General features: G+C 39.5%; 1 protein-coding gene across 2 annotated transcripts in view; it reads right to left on the minus strand.

Moving 5' to 3' along the window:
- Window positions 1–24,856, minus strand: part of COL2A1 (collagen type II alpha 1 chain) — a 110,740-nt gene that overhangs the window by 36,886 nt on the left and 48,998 nt on the right. For both annotated transcript variants that reach the window (XM_069231048.1, XM_069231047.1), the window contains 14 exons: window positions 23,165–23,272; window positions 21,967–22,020; window positions 19,919–20,017; window positions 17,670–17,723; window positions 16,726–16,824; window positions 13,823–13,876; window positions 13,096–13,149; window positions 12,327–12,380; window positions 9,924–9,977; window positions 9,155–9,199; window positions 8,228–8,326; window positions 6,397–6,504; window positions 2,069–2,122; window positions 1,233–1,286 (listed from right to left, as the gene is read on the minus strand). In XM_069231048.1, coding sequence (XP_069087149.1) covers window positions 1,233–1,286; window positions 2,069–2,122; window positions 6,397–6,504; window positions 8,228–8,326; window positions 9,155–9,199; window positions 9,924–9,977; window positions 12,327–12,380; window positions 13,096–13,149; window positions 13,823–13,876; window positions 16,726–16,824; window positions 17,670–17,723; window positions 19,919–20,017; window positions 21,967–22,020; window positions 23,165–23,272 — 990 coding nt within the window. The remainder of the gene's footprint in view (window positions 1–1,232; window positions 1,287–2,068; window positions 2,123–6,396; window positions 6,505–8,227; window positions 8,327–9,154; window positions 9,200–9,923; window positions 9,978–12,326; window positions 12,381–13,095; window positions 13,150–13,822; window positions 13,877–16,725; window positions 16,825–17,669; window positions 17,724–19,918; window positions 20,018–21,966; window positions 22,021–23,164; window positions 23,273–24,856) is intronic.

The raw sequence follows: 24,856 nt of genomic DNA on the forward strand, positions 1-24,856 counted from the left end.
ATGTAGGTAGTTGATATTTTTGCCAATGGTCTCCTGACAGACAACTTTTTTTAGAGTCACCAAACATTCTTTACAGCTATGGTGACTTTTACATCATTCTTGAATGACGTATCCATGTATAGATACTGACTAACCCATGTTGAAAATGGAATATTTTACAATAAAAGTGTCTTTCAAAGGCCAATATCGCTGAGGTAGATTCAGTCACGTCAAGCTGCCTGACTATTTGACAGACCTTTAGAAGTAACATCTTGTTGAAATTCCCTTAGTGCTACCATTTCACTCCTGGGATTGTTAACCCTGATAATTAGCAGCAATATAGTAAAAACTGTTTAAGTATATAGTACTGCAGTCATTCTGCATCCCTGAATTACTGAATGCTGTGTAATCGGCAAGTCCACATGTGCAATTATCAATATAGTAGTCCCACATAATTTACAATGAGAGCCCTGGATTGAATGCCCCCATGACAGCTGTAATCTGTAGCTAATCTTTAGCTGCTTTAATTTCATAGAATGCTAGCTCTTCCTAACTATACTTGGCAACCATTCCTGAACGTAGTTTAGCTGCTGGTTCTAAACTTTTAGAGGCAGATGTATGAATAATTAATGCAATGCAGTGCAGAAAGGCATATTGCTGCTTTGCATGAATGGGAGATACCTGAAAGTGCCATATCTACTAAGATATTGCACTCTTCAGCTCTCTCCCTGGGCTGACCCACTTGAGGCTGCCTAGCGCCAATGCGGGCACCCTTGCAACCTTGGCACAATGGTGCCTACATTATGGGCAGGATTGCTTTTGTGCAGGAAGGGACACCTTCCTGCACAAAAAGAATCAATAAAGGCATATTCCTCTTTCTATGTATGTTGCAGAAACAAATTTATTTTTGTTACACCTCATTGAGAAAGGCATAGCATTTTGACGCATACCCAGGTTTACTGGCTATAGTAAATCTGGAATGTGGCAAAAGCCATGGGTAAATGCATGGATGCATGGATGCATGGATGCATGGGAAAGCTCTTGATCCACCCATGGAAAACCTGGAATGCAAGGTAATATAAGGGAGTGTATTCACTAAATGCAAAGCCACGCAAAATGGCTCTGAATGGCTTTTTAAACACCGAAGATTATTTTGCATCGGGGCTACACCACAAAAGTGATGCAACTCTGATGCATTATCATAGTAAATCTTTCATTTTGTCCCCTTATAACTGTGCATATGTAGTTCTTACCTTCTCCCCATTGGGGCCAGAAGGGCCAGGAGGGCCAATTGGTCCAGTCAGACCCTGGAGACAACAATAGCAAATCATTAGTATACTTTACAGATGGAATATTTCAAGCAAGATAATCAGTTCTTTACATGCATTGTAGTCAAAGAGGTGGTGCTTGAAACTTTAAAAATCACCTAACAGTTTTTGCAAACTCGTGAATTAGAATTAAAATTGCACTGCACTTTTCTGACAGTAGCAAACACTTGCATGGAGTTAAATTACTAATGTGAAAGGGAGAGGAACCTCTTCAGGGGTCCGTGGCACTAGGCTGTCACTCAGAGGTGCCTAGACAAGTGATTACAATTATTATTTTCATAATGGGATGTATACATCACTAATGAGAGGGGAGATAAATGTTCAAGTTACTGACAACATAGGTGGGTGGCAAAGAAAGGTGACTTTCCAGGGTATTCACATCACTAGAATGTGGTTGCAGTGGGGTCTCCACAGAATGCACACAAATGCATCTTAGAGCATTAAGCACATGCGCTGGGTCGACTATGAGACTCGTCTGTGGCTGGCGCTCACATCACTAAGTTACAGTAAGTGGTGCTTTTGATGGGTGTGCATAGTGTGAAGATGATAATGTGTGAGTGCAAGCAGAGAAGTCATTCACTGGAGCCGCCTGAAACATTCCCAGTCTCTCAACGTGGATGAGCTAACATTACAGAACACTATGTCCGCTGCAGCTCAGTCTTTGCCAAGTATTCTCTCAGAACACGGAGATAACCTTGTAATGTAGTGGGCAGCAGTTCATGCCATTAGCCAGGACTAAGTCAATCCTCTCCAGTACTTACTCTTGCACCATCTTTGCCAGAAGCACCTTCTGGGCCTTTCTCACCTAAGTCACCCTGTGGAAGAAAGTTGTACATAATTATTTGTTGAATGTTGAGAAAAATGTAAATCCTAGCAGGTCATTAGAAACATTTTGGTTTAAAGAATTAACGGCGAGTAACACGTCTAGGAACACAAGAAGGGAAATAAACTAGTTGTGGTTTCTTCTCTTGCATTATCTCACAAATTTACATTCACACTGAAGAGCTAAGTCTTGTGTTTTTCTTATTAAGCAATTGGCTCCCATCTATGCTGAGTGTTAGTAGAAAGAAAAACGTAATAAGGCCTACAAATAGATTCAGGAATCACCCCCTCAGTTTATTACCCAGCAGTTCGCATATACTCCACTAGGATCTCGAGTTGGCACTACGGTAAAGAAAAATACACTTTTGCAGAAAAAACAAAAAACCTTTTTGATTTTTAGTAAGAAATTTGGTAGCCAGAGTGTGGATGCTTTAATGGAAACGCATAGCAGAAAAGCTCGGACTGCAATGCCATTTGGATCAAAATTAAGGGGTTATGAGATACACAAGGCTATACATCATAGAAAATACATTCTGTAAGCAGTTATTCAGTTTCCAAATTGTAAGGTGTTCCAAAGGATGAGTATGGTCGCAATGGACCAGGTGAGTCTTCATTTGTCAATTGTTTAAAGTTTGAACTGTGGACCATCCCCTGTGCTCCAAAGAGTGACTGTAAAAGACTGGATAAAGTATTATGATCTCAAGTATGTTATTTTGTTAATGCTGTATTATGTTACGTTACATTACATTACATTATGTTATGTTATGTTACAATGTTGTGTTATGTTATGTTATGCTATATTATATTATGTTATGTTATGACAGTGGTTCTCAAACTTTTTCGACCTGTGGTTCCCTTAACGCATTGGCTGTTGGCCGTGACTCCTCATTATGTTTGTTTTTTTGGCGGGGTGGGGTTGAATGAGCCAGGCCTCGGGAGTACTTCCATTTTACTCCCTGAAAATAATTTGGACAAAGCCGATGAAGATATTCTATTCACAGACCATCACAATTTAATTTAGCTGTAACCATGTTGAGTATGGACCAAAGGATACCTCTTGCACAGAGTTCTCTTTCCCCAAACCCAACATGGTCAGCGTTTTTACGATGCAGTCCAGCATTTTAGAAACCCTTGAAGTGCATGGAGAGGCTAAACACAATTCTGTGGCTCTGTGTGACTCAGAATAGGCCTGTGTCTCGTTCTCATGGGGTGACTTGCTTATATACTGCAGTGTGAGGTCCAGCTAAATCCAATTCCTCGTTGTGTCCCTGTTTAGCTAGTAGATTTTATAACTCAACAACCAATGTATTTAATCACTCATACTTAGGACCTCTGGAATAAACAACCCTGTGACCAATTAATTTTCGGCATACTGATTAATATACCAATCTCGGCACATAACCAACCAGCTGCTGCAAAATTTACAGATGTCAACAAAAAGGTAGAGCGAAAAAGTGCCACAAGTGATGTCATACAATTATAGATTTGTAAAGTTTAGCTGCTCACAGTTCAGTTACAGATTGATTTATTATTATTATTATTATTATTATTATTATAAGGCCAAACGTTCAGGAATCTTAAACAAAAAGAAGACATATTGCTGAATCGATGGATATATAAATTCTACTCCTGAACGCTTTAACTCTTGGGGCTGGTCACTGTAATCTCACCCCAGTTGCCCATTACTATGATACCACAGATAAGATATGTTTTCAAGGCATTTATCCAAATGCTTTCGTTTGTCAAAGCAAATGGATGCCCATGAAGCTCAGGCGAGGGTCCTGTTCTTTAATCAATGTGAAGAGCCTCTTGCAGGTAGCAGTCCAGTAATGAAGTCTCATGCTAGGGAGGGCCCATCCACCCCTCTGGAATAGAAGTTCCAAGTATTTTAGAGATCTTCTGTGTCTACAGTGTCCCCAAATAAAAGATGTAATAGCAGCATTTATTTGTTTGAACAAGGGAGTTGGGAGCTACGCTAATAGAGCTTTAAAGAGGATGCCAGAGCTGTTGACTTTGGAACTGGGGAACCAGGTTTGAGTCTCAGACACTGGCTCAACACCCTGTTATTCTGGGCAAATCACTTAATCTCCCAGTGCCTAGGGAAAGAAACAAATGAGTTCTTGTATAATGTAACTGTTGCTTGGAATGAGCGCTATATAAAACTGCAAAAAAAAACGATATATAATAATTTGGGATATAATAATCTGGGCAGGATTATCATTACCAATACCATCTAAATGGATAAAATGTTGCTAACTAGTAGTGTGTTAAAAATTACAAAATAGTGAAATACTGCCACAGAGTATGCCACGTCGTGGTGCATTAAGTTCAGTTCACTGCATTCTCTCACTGAGCTCCCGATTCACAACCTATGATCACAGTAAATGCAGTGTTTGTCCCCTCTAATGTTTGACTTCAGGGGGGCAGCTTCAGAAGCGTTTCATCCTCTCCAGTTTCTGACACCTGTCTCTGAAGTAACTGAAAATAACTGAAAATAAAATGCACAGGTGATAGTAGGCTTAAAAACATATAAGAAGCCCCCCATTATGGTTAATGTTAGGGTTAATTCAAACAAGGGATCTATAGGCAGCTCCTTGAGTGTGCCTCAAGAGGGCACTAAATTGCAATAAATTACAGCAACTATGGATGCTAGAGGGAGGGAAATACACACCAAAGTGCAATTAGGCATGTGGTTCAAAATATCCCTGCTCTGGGTGTAGGAAATGTTGTATTTTTAGAAGCAAACTAAACTGGTTTGATATTTTTGATTTGTATTTATTGTACTCTTACACGTACAATAAGTACCTCTTTGAACAGTGAGCTGATGCAATTAACATAATGGTACATGAAATTTGCATGTTCATTAACAATAATGTCTTTTGTTACTGATAGCAGAGAGTTGTCAGTGGTTCTCAAACTGTGTGTGGCACCCCTGGCTAGTTTTGATGGCGCACCAGGGTGTCGTGGCGCACAGATTGGGAACCAGTGTGCTATGTTATGTCGTGTTATGTTCTGTTAAGGGAGATGTGTACAGTGTTGTATTACCATTAGTATAACAGTGCAGTGCTGTTGGGTTTGGGTACCTTCTTAACCATGCTGAATGACTCCCATACAATAATACATTACTGTCCAAACCCTGTCTATCATATTTCTCAGCATCCATACTAGTGGGTCCCCTGGCACAGATGTAATAAAATAATTGACTAGACTCACTGAAAAGCAAACCATCTAAGGACCTTGAGCAGGCTGGGTATTAAATTGATAGACACTATTAAGTGGGCCTTCTTATTATTTTGGCAAAATGAACCTGGTGCTTTTATTTACCGCATACAAAAACTGCATTTTGGTCCGATTCCTCTAGTTGACCGTGTTCCTTAAAGGGATAAGGAAGCTAAAATATAGTAGTGTAAGTTTGGTAAGCATTCCGAAAAGTCTCCTGAAAATGTATTGTTTATGTGGCTTATGCATGACAGTTTATAGTTAAAATTGATAAAGACACTTTATGTTATGGATGACATCAGGGATATGTGCGCCACATTGTATTTTGTTGAGTGTTTTCTTTTTCATCCCCTTGGAAGATTCAGCTTTGATTTCATTCTATTATTTGGAAATAGATTTTTTGAAATATTTTGCATCGTATTTATGCAAATATAATCACTGGTATTTTATTTGTTTTAAATTGATACATATACCCCAAAAACTATTGAATACTTATAGGTATATAAAAACTTCTGCAATAATAAATGTGTTTAATGTAAAAAAAAAAACAGAGCAGGCCAAAAACAAGGCTTGATACTGGGGTGGAGCACATGCCCCTGCTGTCCCTGTGGCGCAGGCGGGTCCCCAGTCCATCCGAGGTCCTCAAACCCTTCAAGGGGCCCCCAATTCAGCTGAGAGTCTATGAACATTTGTGAGATTTTGGAGACTTGGGGCCTATATCACATTCTGCAGGGGGTCCTATCATTTTACGTACACCACTGGCTTGACAATTGATTGATGGAGAATGCACATGGCATGGAATGTAATACTCTCATCTATCACCTATTCAGTTGTTTATGCTGAAGATTTTTGTTAATTACCACTGGAAGTGGTTTACTTACAACGAACAATTCACAACTGATCTCGGACAGATATCTGGCCTGTTCTCCTGTCACTACCAGAATGCAGGACTAGGACTTGTTTATATGCTTTATACCTTAATGCAAATGGCAATTTATTACAATTTGCATCTTGTTACGGACTTGATATTTATGAATATCTTACTTACCCGGTCTCCCTTGGGTCCAGGAATACCAGAAGTTCCTCTTTCGCCAGGCATTCCTTGCAGGCCCGGTGGACCCTGGGCACCGTTTGGGCCAGATGGACCAGTTGCACCCTAAAGCCAAGAAATGCACTTGGTTAAATCAGTGGTTGCATCAAATAGTGCAGAAAGGATATAAGAGTCTTAGCAAGGAGTGAACATAATGATGATCTAAAATAACACAAGACCATATACATTCTACTTTTAAGAACAAAGTTTTTCATGCAAATACTACTTCTTCAAAACCCATGGTCGTTCTCAAGTGGTGCTCCAGACACATGTGGTGTTTCTTCTAGGACATTAGAACCCAACAGTGTACTTTCTAGAGGAAGAGTTCCTTTGGCCAATGCTATGTTAATTGTAGGAACATCGTTCCTTCCACCAACAATTTTACTTCCAAAAAATTACTGCTCCTCTCTCAAGCAGTGCTCCTCATAAGAGCAGTGTTGCTCTCTCAAGCAGTTCTCTTGCTACATGCATTACTCCTTTCACAAACAGTGCACCTTCCAAATGAAGTGCTAATACCTAATATCAGAGGGCCTTGTTTATGAGGTTTTGATGCACAGCAGTGCTGCAAGGAGTCTTGCTGTACTGCCCTGCGTCAAAAGAAAAGGGCAGAAATGTGCCTTATCTGGGAGATACCGTGAATTTCTGTCTTTTCCTCCTGCGCTGATGCACAATGGGCTTCCATGCACCAATATAGGCACCCTTGTGCAGAATGCAGCACACATAGAAAAAGGAAAAACGAGGAGAAATAGAGGTATTTCTTCTCTCCGTGCCTCCCTTTGAGAGACGTAGGCTTTTGATGATTCCTAGGTTTATGAAATCTCGTAAATTTGGCAAAGTGTCAAATGCTATGCATGTTACGTGGGAACACTCACCATAATACTCATGGCAAACCTCCCTATTGCAAGGTGAGGAAAGACAATGACTTGCACCTCATTGCCTCAATCCATATCTACAAGGCCATGAAAAGCCACGCAGGGTGGCTTTGCATGGCCTTTTTGTAGATATTGCACTGCAGAGAGCACTACCGGATGTCACTAAAAGTGACATTCCGGCGGCACACAGGGACTTGTAAATAAACCCTAGAGTTTCTTTGTCAAGAAGTGCTCTTGCACAAGCAGAGCTCCTTCCAATGACAGTAATTTGTAAAGGATAGAGTATCTACCACAGTCAGTGCCATTTCTAAAAGCATGTCTTCTTCCGAAGGAGACATCCCTTTCAGAGCCGTGCCCTTGCCTCAAGCAGTGCCACTTTTTGTGCAGTGCTCTTTCCACAAGCAGTGTCATTTCTAAAAGTAGTGGCGCTAAAAGCAAAGCTCCTTCTGTGTATATTGCCTTTTCTAGAACCAAATTACCTCCACCTGCAGTGATCCTATTAACAGAAAACTTTTATCTGCACAGGGTGCTCTTAGAGCAGTGTTGTTCCTAGCACATTGGTCCTTGCACAGGCTTTTGTAAGACCTATGCCACTTCCACAAGGAGTAGGACTTCTGAAAGCAATGTTTTTCCCACAAGAAATAACTGTGCAAGTAGTCATGTCCCTTCTTAGAGAACTGCCCGTTCAAAGAACTGTCTTCTTTTCAGACAATTAATTCTTCCTTGCTTAGTGCATTTCATGCACTGGGCCCTTTCTCATTTTTATCGGTGGCAGCAGAGTTCAGTGTCTTAATATTCTGCTTTAGGTTGTGCCATACCAAGCACTAAGATTGTAATGTACACAGTGCTGTCGGTAAGACCGGTCTTGTTGTTGTTTGGTACTTTTCAGGGCACTGTTCATTGAAATTGGTACATACCTTGGGACCATCAGTGCCAGGTGTTCCAGGAAGACCACGAGGACCTTGGAGACCCTGAGGGCCAGAAGAGCCACGTTCACCTGGGAAGCCACGTTCACCCTTTTCAATAAAAGAGACATAGAGTCAATCTAACAGAACAAATCAGACGGTGTCAGGCAAATAGAATAATCATAATTCAAGTGTGACATTTCCCTCGAATATGTTCATTTTGTTTCATGCAATCAGTCAAGGAGAACAACAAAATTGATAATAAGAATGTTGCAGGAGTTGGTCGCTTCATCAAAAAAATACTTGCAAACATGGAAAGAAAAGTAGTCAGTGGCATGGACAATGGTGGAAAAAAACATTTTCAATGTGTCTAAAAGTACTTTGAAAGACATTTTATGCATACTTAGGGAAGTATATGTCACGATCCAGCTACAAAACAACAGTGTACTGTACAGTAGTGAGAGAAGTACAATGTATCAGAGAAAGAAAAGAGTGATTCATTGAGGCAGAGCGAGTAAAGCTGAGAGAAAGGGAGACTAAGAATTAATGGGTTGATGGTCCAGTGGCAGTAGTGATTTAGGGTAGGTCATGGAGAAGCTACATCAGAGAGGAAAATATTTTAGATTCTGTAATGAGGTGTATTTTTATGAGAAGTGTCTTATTTCCTAAAACCTATGAGAAGAGTTTGTGCCTGAAGGATCTTGACTGCTATGGATTTGCATGACACAGCAGCACAGCTGGAGAAGGCTTGCTTGGTTTGAATTTCTTATTCCACACTACTTGGAAACCACTGTTGCTTTGGAGTATATTCCTAAAACCATCCTTCCTACTAATTAAGTCGGACAAATCTGTGTCATTTCTTATTCTGATGTTGTTTATGAGTTTTTTTCATCTACTGACACAAAATATATATTTGTCAAGAATACTTAATATACTTACTCTTGGACCAACAAGACCAGGGGTTCCAGCTTCACCCGGGACACCCTGTTAAAAACAAATGAGATCATGTAACACAATTAATATACACACCATATAATAGTGCACACTATACACACAGGATATACAGTAGTCAAAGAGAAAGGACCACAATGTACGTTTGGCAAATTGCTAAAAAATGCACGTTGGTCACATCATATCTGTACAACGTATATCACTGTACAGCTTGAACATTATAAATGGAAGCAGAATTTACCTCTAATTATTCTACATACTACCACTACAGAGGAAGGTGAGGGGCACTGTTATGTACATGTGCAGGTGGAAGATGTCATTGATTGTCACCATATAAGTTAGGAAGTATCCTTCTATGGAAACAAACAAGATTGCCACCACAAACGTCCTGTACTTCTCTCCTGTGTCAGCAATATTATTAGCATTCCATCCTTGGGAATCTAGTCAGTCTATTAGCATAACACTGAGTCTTCATCTGCCCTCAAGCAGTGGCATTTCTGATTCTTTAAACTGTATTCTAGATGTTTTGTAGCTATATATATTGAGCACATTGACTTGAGATTTGTGTTTATTTCTCTACGTATATATTTTATGTCCCAACATAGAAACTCAACAGACTGAATGAGATCTTAGTGCTAACAATGTGTTTCTAGGGACACAAATCATTTGAGATCTGATTTTGAACTTCAAGCCCATGGGAGGTTCTACTCTTAAACACGTGTGGAACTGCAGATCACACAGTGGCTGTATTACTCACCTGGTCACCTGGTTTACCACCTTCACCTGGAGGACCTGGAGGGCCGGGAAGACCCTGATAGAAGAACACATAGATTTCAGTTACAGATAACATCAATATGCAATACCAGGCTTTAACAATTTCTGTTCTGCTACATACAAGGCAGAGTTCTAGATATGCATTGCATCACTGTGATCAATGGTATGCAAATAATATTTCTATGCCATTCCTAACATTCACACACTTCTGGTGCATTATAGTTCAATGTATGCATTATTCTGTAGTATGCCTCAGAGGGCTTATAATTCATAGCAATCCAGCATACCCTGATCTAAATAAGCATATAGTAGGTATCTGATGCAATTAAACAGCAGATTTTATATTCAATAGTTAATGGTATAGGATCATATAAAATAATTAATGATATATATATATATATATATATATATATATATATATATATATATATATATATATATATATATATAGATGTATATATATATATATATATATATATAAAAGCATATTGTCTCATCCTGCCCCACAGCCTCAGTGGATTGGCCAGTGTCTGTGGAATTCTGGTGTCATGAGAATTCCAATGCAGCCTCTCTGAGGCGACTGATAAATGAAATAACAGTTGAGACTGCCACTGTGACTGAGGTGTAAAAAAAAAAACTAAGAGTTAATTCTACGAAGAGCAGCAATTTATTTTTTGAAATTTCTTCTACATTTTACACTGGAGATTTTTTCACCTTTTCACACTGGATACACCTCAGCAAGAAGGCAACAAAACAGTGAGGAGAAGGTTAACCACCAGAATTTCAGCACAGATGACTGATCGTTAGTAATCATCCTGCATGGGTCCTCAGGGCCAAACTTCAATTTGGTCAGTGACAATCGCTATGTTTTAAAACCAAACGTCGAAAAGGATATTGTGAAGCAGTCAGTAGGCTTCTGGTCCGAATATTATTTTAAAGCTTTTAAAAGAAACTGGATATTAGACAACAAGGAAATAAGGTGTATTGTTATTGACCAGCAAAGCCCAAAAGGTGATTGTGGAAAACATACTCACGTACAGGTTTTGAAACAGGAATATCTTAAAAAATGTGACTCATTTCAAATAACAGTGACTCGAACACTAATAATGACATGTAGGTGTGTTGTTCTGGGTGCGCTATCAACAAAACCCACAATCAGCAAATTGGTTATTTATGGGTATCAGAGCACCTATGTCTTTTAAATAATGATATATATATATATATATATCTATATATATATATATATATATAAACACATGCAGAGATAAGAGGGAGGTGACCATATACGGAAACCCAGACATTTGAAGTCCTGGTATATTGTTCAATTGAGCACTATTTCGCCTCATGGACTGAACTCGGATGAGGAGCTTTGGGCACACATAGGTTCATTGTTGATTGTGTAGGTTACATTTTGCCCATTCAGGGCAGCATATTAGTGCGGAGTAATGTTACCACATTGGTCGATAGAACCACAGAATTAGTCTGATAATATACCGCAATTCACTTAGGATCTCCATAAGACATTATTTGGTGCATGAATATTGGAACATTGATAGATGTAGATGGACCATGTGAAGTATATGCACTTTTTATGATAATTATTGAAAAAGCAAAGTTGTGTTTAAATTATTTATTCACAAGGAATGGGTAGTTAGGGCAAAGTATTCATACAGGATTATGATATCACTAAGAATTTTATGTTATTTCACTTTGTTTCGTTGTTATTTCATTATGATTGTGCAGAGGGGAAAGTAGCTTGTGCAATCCACAAATGAATTGATGAGATATACATTCGGATGGGTTCACATGAACTTTAAATGATCACACTGCATAGCATTTTTTCTTTAACAAAGTACTCTCATTAAGTATTGTATTCTGTTTGGTTGAAACTACATGAATTGTAAATATCAGTATTGACACTTTTAAGATAGGTGGCAGGTTTTCACGTGCACCTAAAGTAAATTGCAATTTAGTCTGTTTTTATTTCTGGCACCAATTTTTGATCCAATGAAATATATTTAAATCAATGATGATGTAATCAAGGATCATGAACACTGAAGAAGGTGAAGTGCCGAAACGAGTTTGTTCATTTTTTGCTGGCCGATTTATGGTGAAATAAATCTATTTGGTTTGGACAAAATATTCTCTCTGGGAGTGTGTGACAGTTTTTCTTGGAGCCTACATATATATATATATATATATATATATATATATATATATATATATATATATATATATATATAAGCATTTATGTATTTTAGGTGTGACTGTGTTTTTCTATGGTTTTTCTTAATTCAGCCATCAATACAAGTTGTATTGTTTAGGGCATGTACAGATTGTTAGCGCTTGATAGCCCACACCGCTCCATTGCTACATTTCTACATACCTGGAAGCCATTTGGACCAGGTGGACCCTGTTCTCCTCTCTCACCAGCAGGGCCCTAAATATAAAAAAAGACAATGGTGAGTACAACTTTAAAACTCGTTAGCACCAGACACAAGAACTCATAATTCACTCAAGTGACTGTCACAACATGTGGTGTCAAATAGAAATCCTAAAATAGACACACCACCCCACAATGCTACACAAATATCTAATGAATAAAGCAACCTTCTCTAAGTTGAACACTTTCCTAGCATAATTCTGAGGCACTTGTGGCAACAATAAGCATCCAAAAGCATAATCAGTCATAGCTTAGCTATGGTATCCTAGCAAAGTTCCACAGGTGTAAGGCAGATCCTTCAAGCAATTACATTGTACAGTGTTAGTGTGGGATCCATAAACTATAATTATTAGAACAAAATCTGATAAACACCAAACTCACACTCTAATGCAATTTTTACATCTGGTGCCCAAGATCTAAAATATAATAAACCTATTTTAAAAATAACAATAATGGTTTTATTCACCAAGTCTTAAATTCAGAACATACTGTACCCTGCTTAATGACTGTGAGAGAGACAACAGTAGAAAAAAACACTATTGTGTATTAAGTCTATTAAGTCTATTTATCTCAAAATAATGTTTTGAAGGAATACAAAAACGTTATACAATCGCGCAGAGAAATACAATGGTTCTTACAATTATAAACAGTAATAGAGAATGAAATGGAATTCTCTACCAGGAATGAAGTATTAAAGTCAACTGATACTTACAGCTGGACCAGATGGACCTTGTGCACCAGTTTCACCATCTTTACCAGGCAGACCCTAGAGAACAAGCATACAAAATGTATTTTTAAGTTTGTGTGAAACAAAATACAATTATTATGTGTGACTCCTGAAACTGAGGACAAAGATAACAGTAATAGAAATGCTGTCTGTGAAAAAATAGTTATTGCACAGAAAATTTTGAACTAAGCATTTTAATATTTGAATGAAATAATATACTTAACATCTCTGTGGGCAGTGTGAATTAACGTCCAGGGAAATAACTGGACAGTGACATGTAGTATCAATTTATTGCAAGAAACTATGCACATTTATGCAATAGTGTCGGGTTGTGTTATGCATTCCTGGAAATAACTAAATATAGGATTTTAGCAATATATATACCTGAAATGTCAGTGCTACATAGCAGTATCTGCCTCCAAAAAACTAAATGAACAGTGACATGAGGCCGTATGTATCCCTAGAAATTATAACATGACATTTCTTCAATAGTCTTGTGTAGGACTTTGTCTGCAGAAATAATTGAAGAGTGGACAAGCAGCTACATGTGAAATTATGGAACATCTGTCCGTAGTACTATTTTTGGTGTGTCTTGTAAATTTAAAAAAAAACAATTTGCCCCAATTCTTTAGAATATACTTGGAGAGAGTGAAACTTTTAAATTTATATGACTTGATGGTTGCAGACGGAGAACAAAGATACACTTCCTTACCCTCAGACCAGGTGCTCCGGGCAATCCTTTCTCACCACCTTTTCCAGGCTCGCCCTTGAAATAAGATGGCAGGTGATTAGTAAAATCTAAGCAAAAATCCTAACAACATAAAACATATACATTATTTGCCGTTGAAGATAGAGTGTTGTAGCACCTGTAATATATAAAACAAAAACACCATCAGAGTGGCAGCTATAGGTCAGAACAAAGTACTGATGTGATCTTAAATACAATGTTGTTAAGATGAGGAAACCTATAAAAAATGGCTGCTTCATTCAGATGCTGAGCTCAAGGGTATGATTCTTGCAATTAATGCTTTAATTACTGTCATAACCCAATGCTTTAGTATGGCAGACAAACGTGCATTGTGCTTGGTCTTCTAGTGAAACTACTTATCATAGTTTCCGGTTTTGTGGCGCTATAAGACAAATTTACACTCCTCATGTTATAATATTCTCTGTGGCAAGAAAATGTCAGTTGACAAGGTCCTTATGAAAAACAAGAGGCAATAGATCTTTCACGTTGTGGGCTCTCCCTGCTGCACACTGCCTCTTCATGGTATCATATATAAAACAGAAATATTGTAGAAAATACCATAAAAGGTAAAGTGGGGGGTGAAAAGATATATGCAGGAATCTCATATGGACAAAGGAAGACCTAACAGTGTTTACAGTCAATCTTTACCACAATCTGTAATGGAAGGACTGCATGAAATACTTTTTTGTTCATTCTTACACTTGATATTAAACACTGCCCTATAATAATATACTCGGTGTAACTTTGATAAGTTTGCACGTGAAATCTCTAGCTGCCCCACACCTAGCTGTAATAGTTTTAGGAAATCCATTAGAGCCTGTGAAGGTGCACTCTCTTTGAAAGTCACTGCCACTATTAACTGGCCTATAAAAAAAAGAGAAACAACAACTCGATCTACGTGAGCTATGAATGTTTGGGTAGCTTCTTAGTCTCAGTCAGACCTTTCAACCTCTTTATCCAATAGCGCTGAGTGAGTTTTGATGAGAAGGCAACTGTCTGAGACAAAGGTGGGGTTCAAAGGATTCTTAACATAGTAGAAATGCATGTTCCTGCTCCATTAAGATAAAATGTATGGCTCTGGGTTGCACATCAAACCAATCCCAGGACTACATGCAGCTTTCAAATAGATTATCCCTTTTTCCCCAGGGGTGTTCTTGGTAACTCAAACGATACAATCTTCAATCTCAAGTCACCATAGTGCTGGGCAAGCAGCATTCAATCAGACAAAATCATGGGGATTTTCAAATCGCACCAGTGTTGTTTTCCTATTGATAAGAGTTGGAGGCAGTAGTCAAAACAACAGGATAGGCTCTCCTGATTATAATCCAAACACGATGCATGTAGTTTCCTGGGAAGTACAGTTTGGAAGAATGCCTTTCTTTGGCTTCTTTAGTTTATACACTCTAGTTACCCACTTGTGCTATGTGTTTGAGATCACATTCCACTACGAACACTTCCTAGGTTTATCAAATCTAATGCGAGCTGGCCACCGATTTCACTTTCTTTATGAAAAACTATTTTTTCCTAGCAGTTATACAAATATTATAAATAATATATAATGCTGAGTCTTCGTTATTTCACCATTTAACTAATATGAGTCATGAATGAGCTCAGTGGGTGTTTTTTTTTTACAGTTTGGGGATTATGAGTGCGAGTAAACTTGGAAGTGCCCCCTGGGTGCTGGAAAGGGACACCTCATTACAGTACAAGTTGTCTGATATATCTCTTTTTCCCACACCATGAAGTTCTATCCCTCTTCCGCCTGCCCACCGATGAGTAAAAATCTGAAATCATCACTGGTAAAAACATTTTTGTGCAGGGCCCATGTCTCAAAAGATATGGGCCCAAATTTAAGAAGGCCTAGTGCCACATTAGCGTCATTTTTTTTTAAAGCTAATGTGGAGTTAGGATTGCAAAATCACCACACCATATTTACAAAGTGCCGCAATGCACGCTTTGCACCATTTTGTCACTCTTTGCATAACATTATGCATGTGCAATGCCTAATGTATGCAAAGGGGGCGTCCCGGTGCAAGGAGGCCCACACAAATGGCACAATTAAATCTACAAGATTTCATTGCGCCATTTTAGCATCATTTTTAACACCTGCTGAAAAGGCCTCCTTGCACTTTGCTCCACTAGCATCAACTTTTGTGGCGCTAGTGGAACAAAGTGCCTCAATAGCGTAAAAAATGTTGACACTTTTGTTCCTAATACCACCATGGTGCGCTGTATCATAAATATGGTGCACACATGGTGGCGTTAGGAGGCGTACCGGGGGGGGGGGGAGAAAGGTTGCGCTGCATTGGATACAGCTCCACTTTTCTTAAATTCGGCCCATAATGTTCTTTGACCATGTAAACGATATGCCATTGCAAAAGAATCATTCAATTGCAGAGAATTTGGCCTGTTGAACAGGTTTTGATCACAATCCCGATGGGGGGTCCACTAAACAATAGAGTCTCCAGGATCAGTGAATTGATAATAAAGACGAACTCATAGGCGGAGGCAATACCTTGTTTCCTCATTATTGCTTAGCTGTCTAATTAATCAGATTAAGTACGTCTTCAGTGTTATTTCCTTAATCATATGTCATCCTCTGATGAATATGCAGATGAGGATACTCTCAATACCTCATTGTCCTACAGGTGGCATTGAATATGTATGGAATGAATATCATAATTGCATGAAGATACACCACAATGATGTCCTGTATATATATTCAGCCCTGATATATTTATAATTTTCAAATATTGCTATCTGTTCTCTGTCATATTTTGTTTCTAAAAAGCTACCCTACCTTTTCAGTCACTGTGAATGACAAAGTTCATATCAATAATTTTGGCTGGAAGTAAGCATATACTCACATTGGCACCTTTCGGACCTGGGAATCCCATGACACCAGGCTGTCCACGAGCACCCTGTGGGCCGGGAGGGCCTGGACGACCGTCTTCACCAGCAGCCCCCTAGTATAAATTACAACAATCTCAATGAGTTCTAAACTACTGATTTTCCACCTTATCACTATTGTATCTCAATCCGAACTTATCTTACTGTATTAAATGTAGGTATTTCAAAAACATATGAGTTTATACATTGTAAGAGAGTATTTTCTGAAATGCAGCACTGCAATGAGAACCATTGATCAGCATTTTGCCCATAGACAATGACAGAAACATAGTGAACTCAGGTCAGTGCCTGGCCAACTGAATAGATGGTATTTGAAGTTAGAGCTAATTTATAAGTGACCCACCTCATTTAGGGACCTGTGCTCCGGAAACGCAAGACTGTAACTTTTCTATGTAATAAACATGGTTTTGTAAAATAAGCGGGAGCTTTTAGATTGCAGTGGCCAAAAGATTCTCACCAGATCATTCTCCTGCCCAGGTGTTCTTGGTCTTGATTAATATGTTATACTACATGAGGGGAGTCAAAGGCCAGTGCAAAACGTTTCTACAAGATACAATGAGCACTTGAGAAGTAGACTAAGGATGAGTTAAATGTCTGCATGTTTTATTGTTTACCTATTGGTGGGTGATGTTTTCTGTAATATCTGAGATTGTTAAGAGGCAATGTATGGAACATAAACTGTGCTTCTTCAATATCTATTATGCAGTCTTAAAACATCCTTATTTTAAATAAAAACAATTATATAAAATAATTTTGAGATGGTTCCCTCTGTGCATATTTCAACATTATATTTACAAAACAATAAACAGTTTGCACCAGGACAAAAGTATTATTTATTTGATGTTTATTGCAATTTCTACATTTGTGTACACTGAAAGGAGAGAGCAGGTGCTTAACTTACAGTGGGGCCAACTTTTCCTTGTGGTCCAGCATCACCAGGTCGACCAGTAAGACCCTAAGTAGAAACAAAAAAGATTAGTAACACAAATTGCACTTACTGACGAAACTTGCAGGATAGGGCAGCCTTCAGACAAATAGACATGTGTATTTTATGTTATCTTACCTACTCATGTTTGATCTTTAGGTGGGAATACCCGGTTATTGGTATTTTCAAACTTAAGACTAATATTATTGGATTGCAACTAACATCTAACACTTAAAACATGTAGAAACCCACTATGTGGCATGAATCACTGGATCCATTGTAAGGCAAAAATAACAAAGCTGATAATATGGCAAAGTTACAGATTTCCAAACAGTGCTCAATTTCTTAAAGAATGAGTGCAGGTGCCCAAAACTCTGCTCAGAAGTCCGTGGCCGGTGCAAATAAATGTTGCACGCTGAACGCCAAGGCTGCACTACCTTAGAACCACTTCATGCCTTTTAATTCACTATCAGGAACTCCCTGTCCTTTTATCTCACTCTTTCAGGTGCCTGCTTTCTCAATTTATGGCGTTTTTATGTTTTTCTCTTCCTCTGTCTATTTGCTTTGTGTGTTTTTTCCTCGCTTCTCTCAGTAAACGTCTAATGTGAAAAAATAAGTCCAAGTCCCCAAACAATGATGGCCGGTGCCCCCCAGAGGCTCAAATTCACCACTTTTTCCAAAATAGGGAAAATATTGTATTGGCATAGTATTGATTGATACTTAGATACATTCCACCACATTCACAGTACAAATGCAGTTGTCTCCTATTCAAATTCGTGCTTGATTCTTGGGGCTCATTTAGGAAACTCATAGCAGGAATGGTTTGAATGATTCAGGATATTTCTGAAAAAAACGATAATTGTTCGAGCTGTTTAAACGTCCTTTCAGTATTAAGTTAACTGTGCTCCAGTTGGAGATTTGGAAGCACATAACATGGAAGCCCAATTCTTTCATGGGCCATGGTGATATCAGGCTCAGTACTGCCACGATAATTTCAAATACAACATGTTACTTATTGTACCTGAAGATCAACATTATTTATTACCGATAGTCACAGAACTAGAGCTGAAAGAGCTGGTTGCCCATTTAACCGTTTTTTTGCAGCAGTCTTTCGAGTTGTGCTATGTTTTGTGTGTGCATTTGACAATACAAAAATCACCCCCTGTCCTTAATCACTGCACACTATGCACACACATGCAGACGAAGAAGCACCTCATTTGCAAGATGCCAGGCTTGCACCACAGTGTACATACAACTGGAATTAAACAGGAAGTAAGTACAGTAGACAGTAAACGAGCTGCAATCCCTGTCTAATTGTTACTGCAGTAAAATTAATGTGATAAATGAAGAGTGAGGGCTGTGTAGAAAAGGTGCTTCACTGTCATTTGGCTAGGTTTTCGCTATACAAAGAACACTTTTATACGTCGTTGAATCTCTTTCAAGAAGTGAGGTGCAATAAGTAAAGGTAAAGAAAGCGAAAGAGTGTGTGAAGACAGAAATAGAGAGGGAGGTTTGAGAGCGAGAGAGAGAATGAGAGGGGAGGTTTGGGGGAGATGGATAACTTGGAAACGTGAACAAGGAAAAAAACACAGAAAACAGAGCGACCCAGAGGAAGATGAGACCAAAATAAACTTTGTATAATGCAAACTAAAGTTTAGAACAGTTAAACTAAATAATGCTCAGACTTAATGACAGCACAAATGGTCACCCCACAGCAGTCTTCTGTGATGCTACTGGAATGCAATCATATGCGGCTAAGCCATTCACACACTGAGTTGACAGATTGCAACTACTGAAGTACGGCAGCACACACTTGGTATCCCCTCTTACACCCTATCTGTCCTGACAGTTTATTCAAATCAGTGGTAGTAACCAGAAGTCGAACTTTAAAAGTGAGAATTAGGTCTGGAGAGGAAGCAAAAAGCAAGAAGTTGATGACAGATCTATGTGACAGATGCATCACTGAACTTGGTTTTGATTAATAATGCTGGTCCGAACGGCTTCTTATGCGATCTCCACTGCAGTTCGTGCTCATAACACAGTTGGATCCAGCAACTTATGTTATGACTTGCATTGTGTTCAATATTGCACTCTGAACAGTCCAAGCTACATTCACCATTACAGTGTATTATATACTCCTCTAGTAGCCATCTTTTTAACAAAATGTAATTACAGTTGGGAACCGTATGCAGTTTGTTACACAGCAAATGATTTGTAAAACTTACTCTTGCACCGGGAAGTCCAGGTTCTCCAGGGCGGCCAGGGTCACCATTTGCTCCCTTAGGGCCTCCAAGGCCGGCCACACCACGCTCACCAGGGGCACCCTGATCAAAGAAAGAGAAGATGTGCAGTCGTAATCCATTGCTTTACTAAAAAGCTAGTTTGAGCATGTACAAATCTAGGGTCAGATTTACAAGGAACTGGTACAGCGTGTTGCTGGGTCAAAATTGGCAGCGCCAAGCTTTATCACCTCTGAAATGCAGTGAGCCGTCGTACTTACAAAAATACGGTGCACCCCTGTGTTTCCCCCTAGCGCTGGTGCTAAGTTTATCTGCCAGCACCAACGCAGGCATCTTTGCACCAAAGTGCAAGGGTGCCTGCGTTGAAGGGAATGATTGTTTATGTGCAGGAAGGTGCCCCTTCCTGCACATAAACAATGTACAATGGCGATTTCGCATTTCTATGTGTGCTGCAGAATGCATCATCCATAGAAGTAGCAAATCATCATTATTGAGGTACACCTTCCTGTACATAAACAATCATTGATGGTATTTTGCTCTTTTTATGTGTACTTCAGAATGCAGCACACGTGAAAAAAGCAAAAATGAGGAGAAATAAAAGTATTTCTCCTAGTTGAGCCATGCTAAAGCCACCCCTCGGGTAGTGTTAAGTTTTTTGTGCTGCCTCAGATTTACGAATTCTTGTAAGTCTGTGGCAGCATCAAAAGCAAAGGGTGTTGCGGTGAAACAACCACAGCAACACCCATTACACCCCACTCTGTCTCAGAAAACTGCATCAGAGAGGCCCATATTTACAAGGCGCTGTTAAGCTACAAAAAGTAGCTTAGCGCCGCCTTGTAAATATGGTGCGGTGACAGAGCCAGTGGAGCGTCACAAAAAAATGATGCTCTGATGGTGCTAGGAGCCCATATAAAATGTAAGGCCTGTTCATAATGCAGAATGGATACTTACCCATCTACATCTGGGTAGTGAAATTTATTAAATGCTTAGGACCTCATTTATGAGGCCCTAGCAGCAGACTTTACATGGCCTTGTAAATATGAACCCCTTTCACGCATAACACTGTGTGAAATGGATGGGCATTCCATGGGTATTGCTTGGGGTGTTCCCATGCAACACCCATGGAACCGGAAAGAACCTGATGCATTCCCAGATTTACAAGTCTGGGAATGCTTCAGATTCCTATGCCACCACATGGATGGTGCAGGAATGATGCAACAGGGAGAAGTATCTTTATTTCTCCCCATTTGTTCCACTTTCTATGTGTGCTGCGTTCTGCAGCACACATGGAAAGAGGAAAACATCTCTTGTGATTGTTTTTGTGCAGGAAGGTGTCCCTTCCTGCACAAAAACAATCATCCTTTGCAACACAGGCATCTTTACACCATGGTGCAAAGGTGCCTGCCTTGGGGCTAGGCAGCAATTTGTGCGCCAGCGCAGGGGGAGAGGGCAGAAATGCTCCATATCTTGTAGTTACAGTGCATTTCTGCCCTTTCCTGGTGGTGCAGGGCAGGGAAATAAGGCACATGCTGCTCCGTCCTGTGCCACGGGCCTCGTAAATGAGGCATTTAGTGCGGCTGGAACATTCTGAGATAGTAAGCAAGATTAGTAAGGTTGATGATTTTGTCTTTGATTCATTGTTTCATTTCCATGGAGACAAGCAGTGTTTACATTATTGCTCACAGCTGATCATACTCTTGGCCAAAAATTGAATATTTGGAAAAGGTACGGAAATATAATGCGTTCATTGAGCTATTGCATTATGCACTGTTTTACTTGGATATTAAGGACATTAGGTATTTAAATGTTGTTATAGTGTAAGCAAAGACCAATGAAAAACGAAAGTCTTCCTCAACATTTGAACTGTGATGCAGAGCACGACTTTAAAATGCTCTTAATTAACAAAATACCTTGTTTTAATCCTACCGCACAGGACAAAGGCTAATTGATGTCTGCCTTATTTTCAATGTTTATTTCGCTTTTAAAAATCCACTTAATGCACCACCTGCAGTGCAGCTGTATTTGACACTCACCTTGGGTCCTGGAAGACCATCTTGACCTGGGAAACCACGGTTACCTGGAGCGCCCTAGCAAAAACAAAAGATGCAGCCGGCATTAAAAACAGTTGTAAAACAAAACAAAAACGTCCAAGAAAAAAAAAACTTTCTTCAACGTAATCATAGAGCCACCTAAGTACATACTTTCAGTTTTGTAGATTGAGCCTCATATTTAACAGAAAATGACTGAGCGTCCCACTGCGCCAAAATTGGCAGCACTGCACTCCGTCATTTTCACAATGCAGGGATGCATCGTATTTAATTGAATTCGGCGCACCCCTGTGTTGTCCCCTGTGCTGCCGCTAAATTGAGCTGCCTAGCGCCAACGCAGGCATCCTTGCACCATTGTGCAAGGATGTCTGCATTGAGGGGTTTTATTGTTTATGTGGGGGAAGATGTCCCTTCATGCACATAAACAATCACCAATGGTGATTTGGCGCTTCTGTGTGCGCTGTAAAGTGCAGCACACACAGAAGTGCCAAAGCGTAATTTTGAAATTATTGTTTATGTGCAGGAAGGGACACTTTCCCGCACATAAACAGTCATTTCTGACATTTTGCTCTTTCTATGCATGCTGCAATAAGCAGCACACATAGAAAAAGCAAAAAACGAGGAGGAATTAAAGTATTCCTCCTCGTTGCGCCTTGCTAATGCCACCCCTGGGGTGGTGTTTGATTTTGGTGCTGCCTCAGGTTTACAAAAACTTGTAAATCTGAGGCAGCGTCAAAATGCAATGGGTATGCTTTGGCACCCCCACAACAACACCTATTGCACATCCGTTCCATGCAAAGGGCTTCGTGTGAAGGGGCTGTATTTACAAGGTTGCGTTAAGCCACAAAAAGTGGCTTAACGCCACGTTGTAAATACGGCGCAGGGCAGTGCGCGACCGGAGTGTCACGAAAAGTGACGCTCCAGTGGCACTAAGGGCTCTTAAATATGCCCCTGTGTTTTATAGAGGTAAAATAATTCAATCAGTGTGTCTGATGAAAAGATGGAGATACCACCGCCTTCCCACATTCTACTGACGTCCCATCTATAAGATTCATGACATCTAACACACCCATCCCTTTAAGTTGTCCTGCATTAGTCTGTGTCAAAAACAATCTCTATGCATACACTTATAGTAATGGCATGCATATGTGATCATATTGTCACTGAGGTTTTATCTACTCACTCTTTCGCCATTGGGTCCTAATGGCCCAGCTGCACCAGGTTCACCACGGGCACCTCTCTTGCCTTCCTCGCCAGCAGGTCCTGGGGCACCCTGAGGACCTGAGGGCCCCTAAAAGTGAAAGCACAAGTAATTGCTACATACCGTACACAAGGCAAAAATATTTCTGACATCATTCTAATGCATAGCACATGGATCAAAGGCATCTGATGTTCTTGGAATGTAATATTATGATGGTTCATTTGTTTCAAGTAAAATTCATCACATATTGAACAGTGAAAATTAATGTGACACTTTTATGACCACAGTTGCACATTTGCTATACAAGCTATTTGCCCAAAGTAGCTTTAAATGGCCCAATACACAGACTGTGCAAACTGAGAGATGACCGAAAGACTGCAGCCAGCCCCTGAGAAGTATATTACACTATATTGTATTGTACTGTATTATATTATATTTTATTATTGTTGTTCAAATGGTTTTAAACATACAATATAAAAATGATTAACATAAGACAGCTACCTCCACTGCAGTATATTTGCTGTCACTGAGTATCCTTTGGCCTGGACGAATGTTGCCGCCCGGTTTCCAACAGCAATACTAAAGTCGCATATTTTTGCACATTTCTATGAGACAGATATTATTGTTCTATGCAACTTACAGCTGAGACAACTTCTGTGTGATAATACAGCACTCCCGATGTGAAGCTAAAGTGACGTGTGCTCCTACTGTCACACAGTGGTGTATGCCTCTTTCTGCATGCTTTGTCAGTATTTTGCTCAAAGATTAGAAGTTAATAATATATGTGTATTCAAGAATTCCTTAAAATAATATGGGGGGGGGGGCTTCTGCATTTGTGGAGTTCTGGAGTTTGCTTTTTCAACCATGAACATGTGTTCTTTCGAGTCCGAGATTGTATATATTTTAATAGTCTAGCTATAACTCAAATATAACTTTATTATGTACTACAGCCGCACTACAGATCTTATAGGCATTTGACTCCACACTGCCTCATTCATCACTCTCAGGAAAAGATTTGCAAATCTTTTAGGAAAACCAACAGTTGAGTAAATAAAATATAGGAGACGCTGTGGCATCTTCCAGTCCAGGACAATAGGTCTGACTAAGAGTGGTTGTGAAGTGTATGCTCTATTTTCTAAAACTAGGGTTCCTACATAGGCTGGACATGGAGGCGCTAACTCACAGCACAAAGGGTCATGTTTAGTTAGATATATTCGCTGTACTATTTGAGTCATATTTTAAGCATTGAAGGGTTATGAGAGCGCTGATACTTTCCAAGACCACCCTGTGAATTTACATTTTGCAGCACACATAGAAAGAGCAAATCGTCATTTAAGATTGTTTTTGTGCAGGAAGGTGTTCCTTCCTGCACAAAAACAATCTCCCCCTCAATGCAGCCATCCTTGCTCTATGGTGCAAGGGTGGCTGCGTTGGCGCACTGCAGCAAATTTAGTGCTGTTGCAGGGAGAAACACAGGGCTGCACCGTATTCTAGTAAATTTGGTGCATCCCTGTGTTTTGAAAATTACAGTACACGACGCTGGCAAATTTGGTGGAGCGCCGTGCACTGTCATTTACCATTAAATCTGGCCCTCTGTTTTTTGGAGTAAGATCCTTCAACATCATTTTAGGACAATAACAGCTAAGGCATTGTTAGTTGCTTTTCAACTTTGAC

The sequence above is a fragment of the Pleurodeles waltl genome, chromosome 4_2, assembly GCF_031143425.1.
Source record: "Pleurodeles waltl isolate 20211129_DDA chromosome 4_2, aPleWal1.hap1.20221129, whole genome shotgun sequence".
Taxonomy (NCBI): Eukaryota; Metazoa; Chordata; class Amphibia; order Caudata; family Salamandridae; genus Pleurodeles; species Pleurodeles waltl.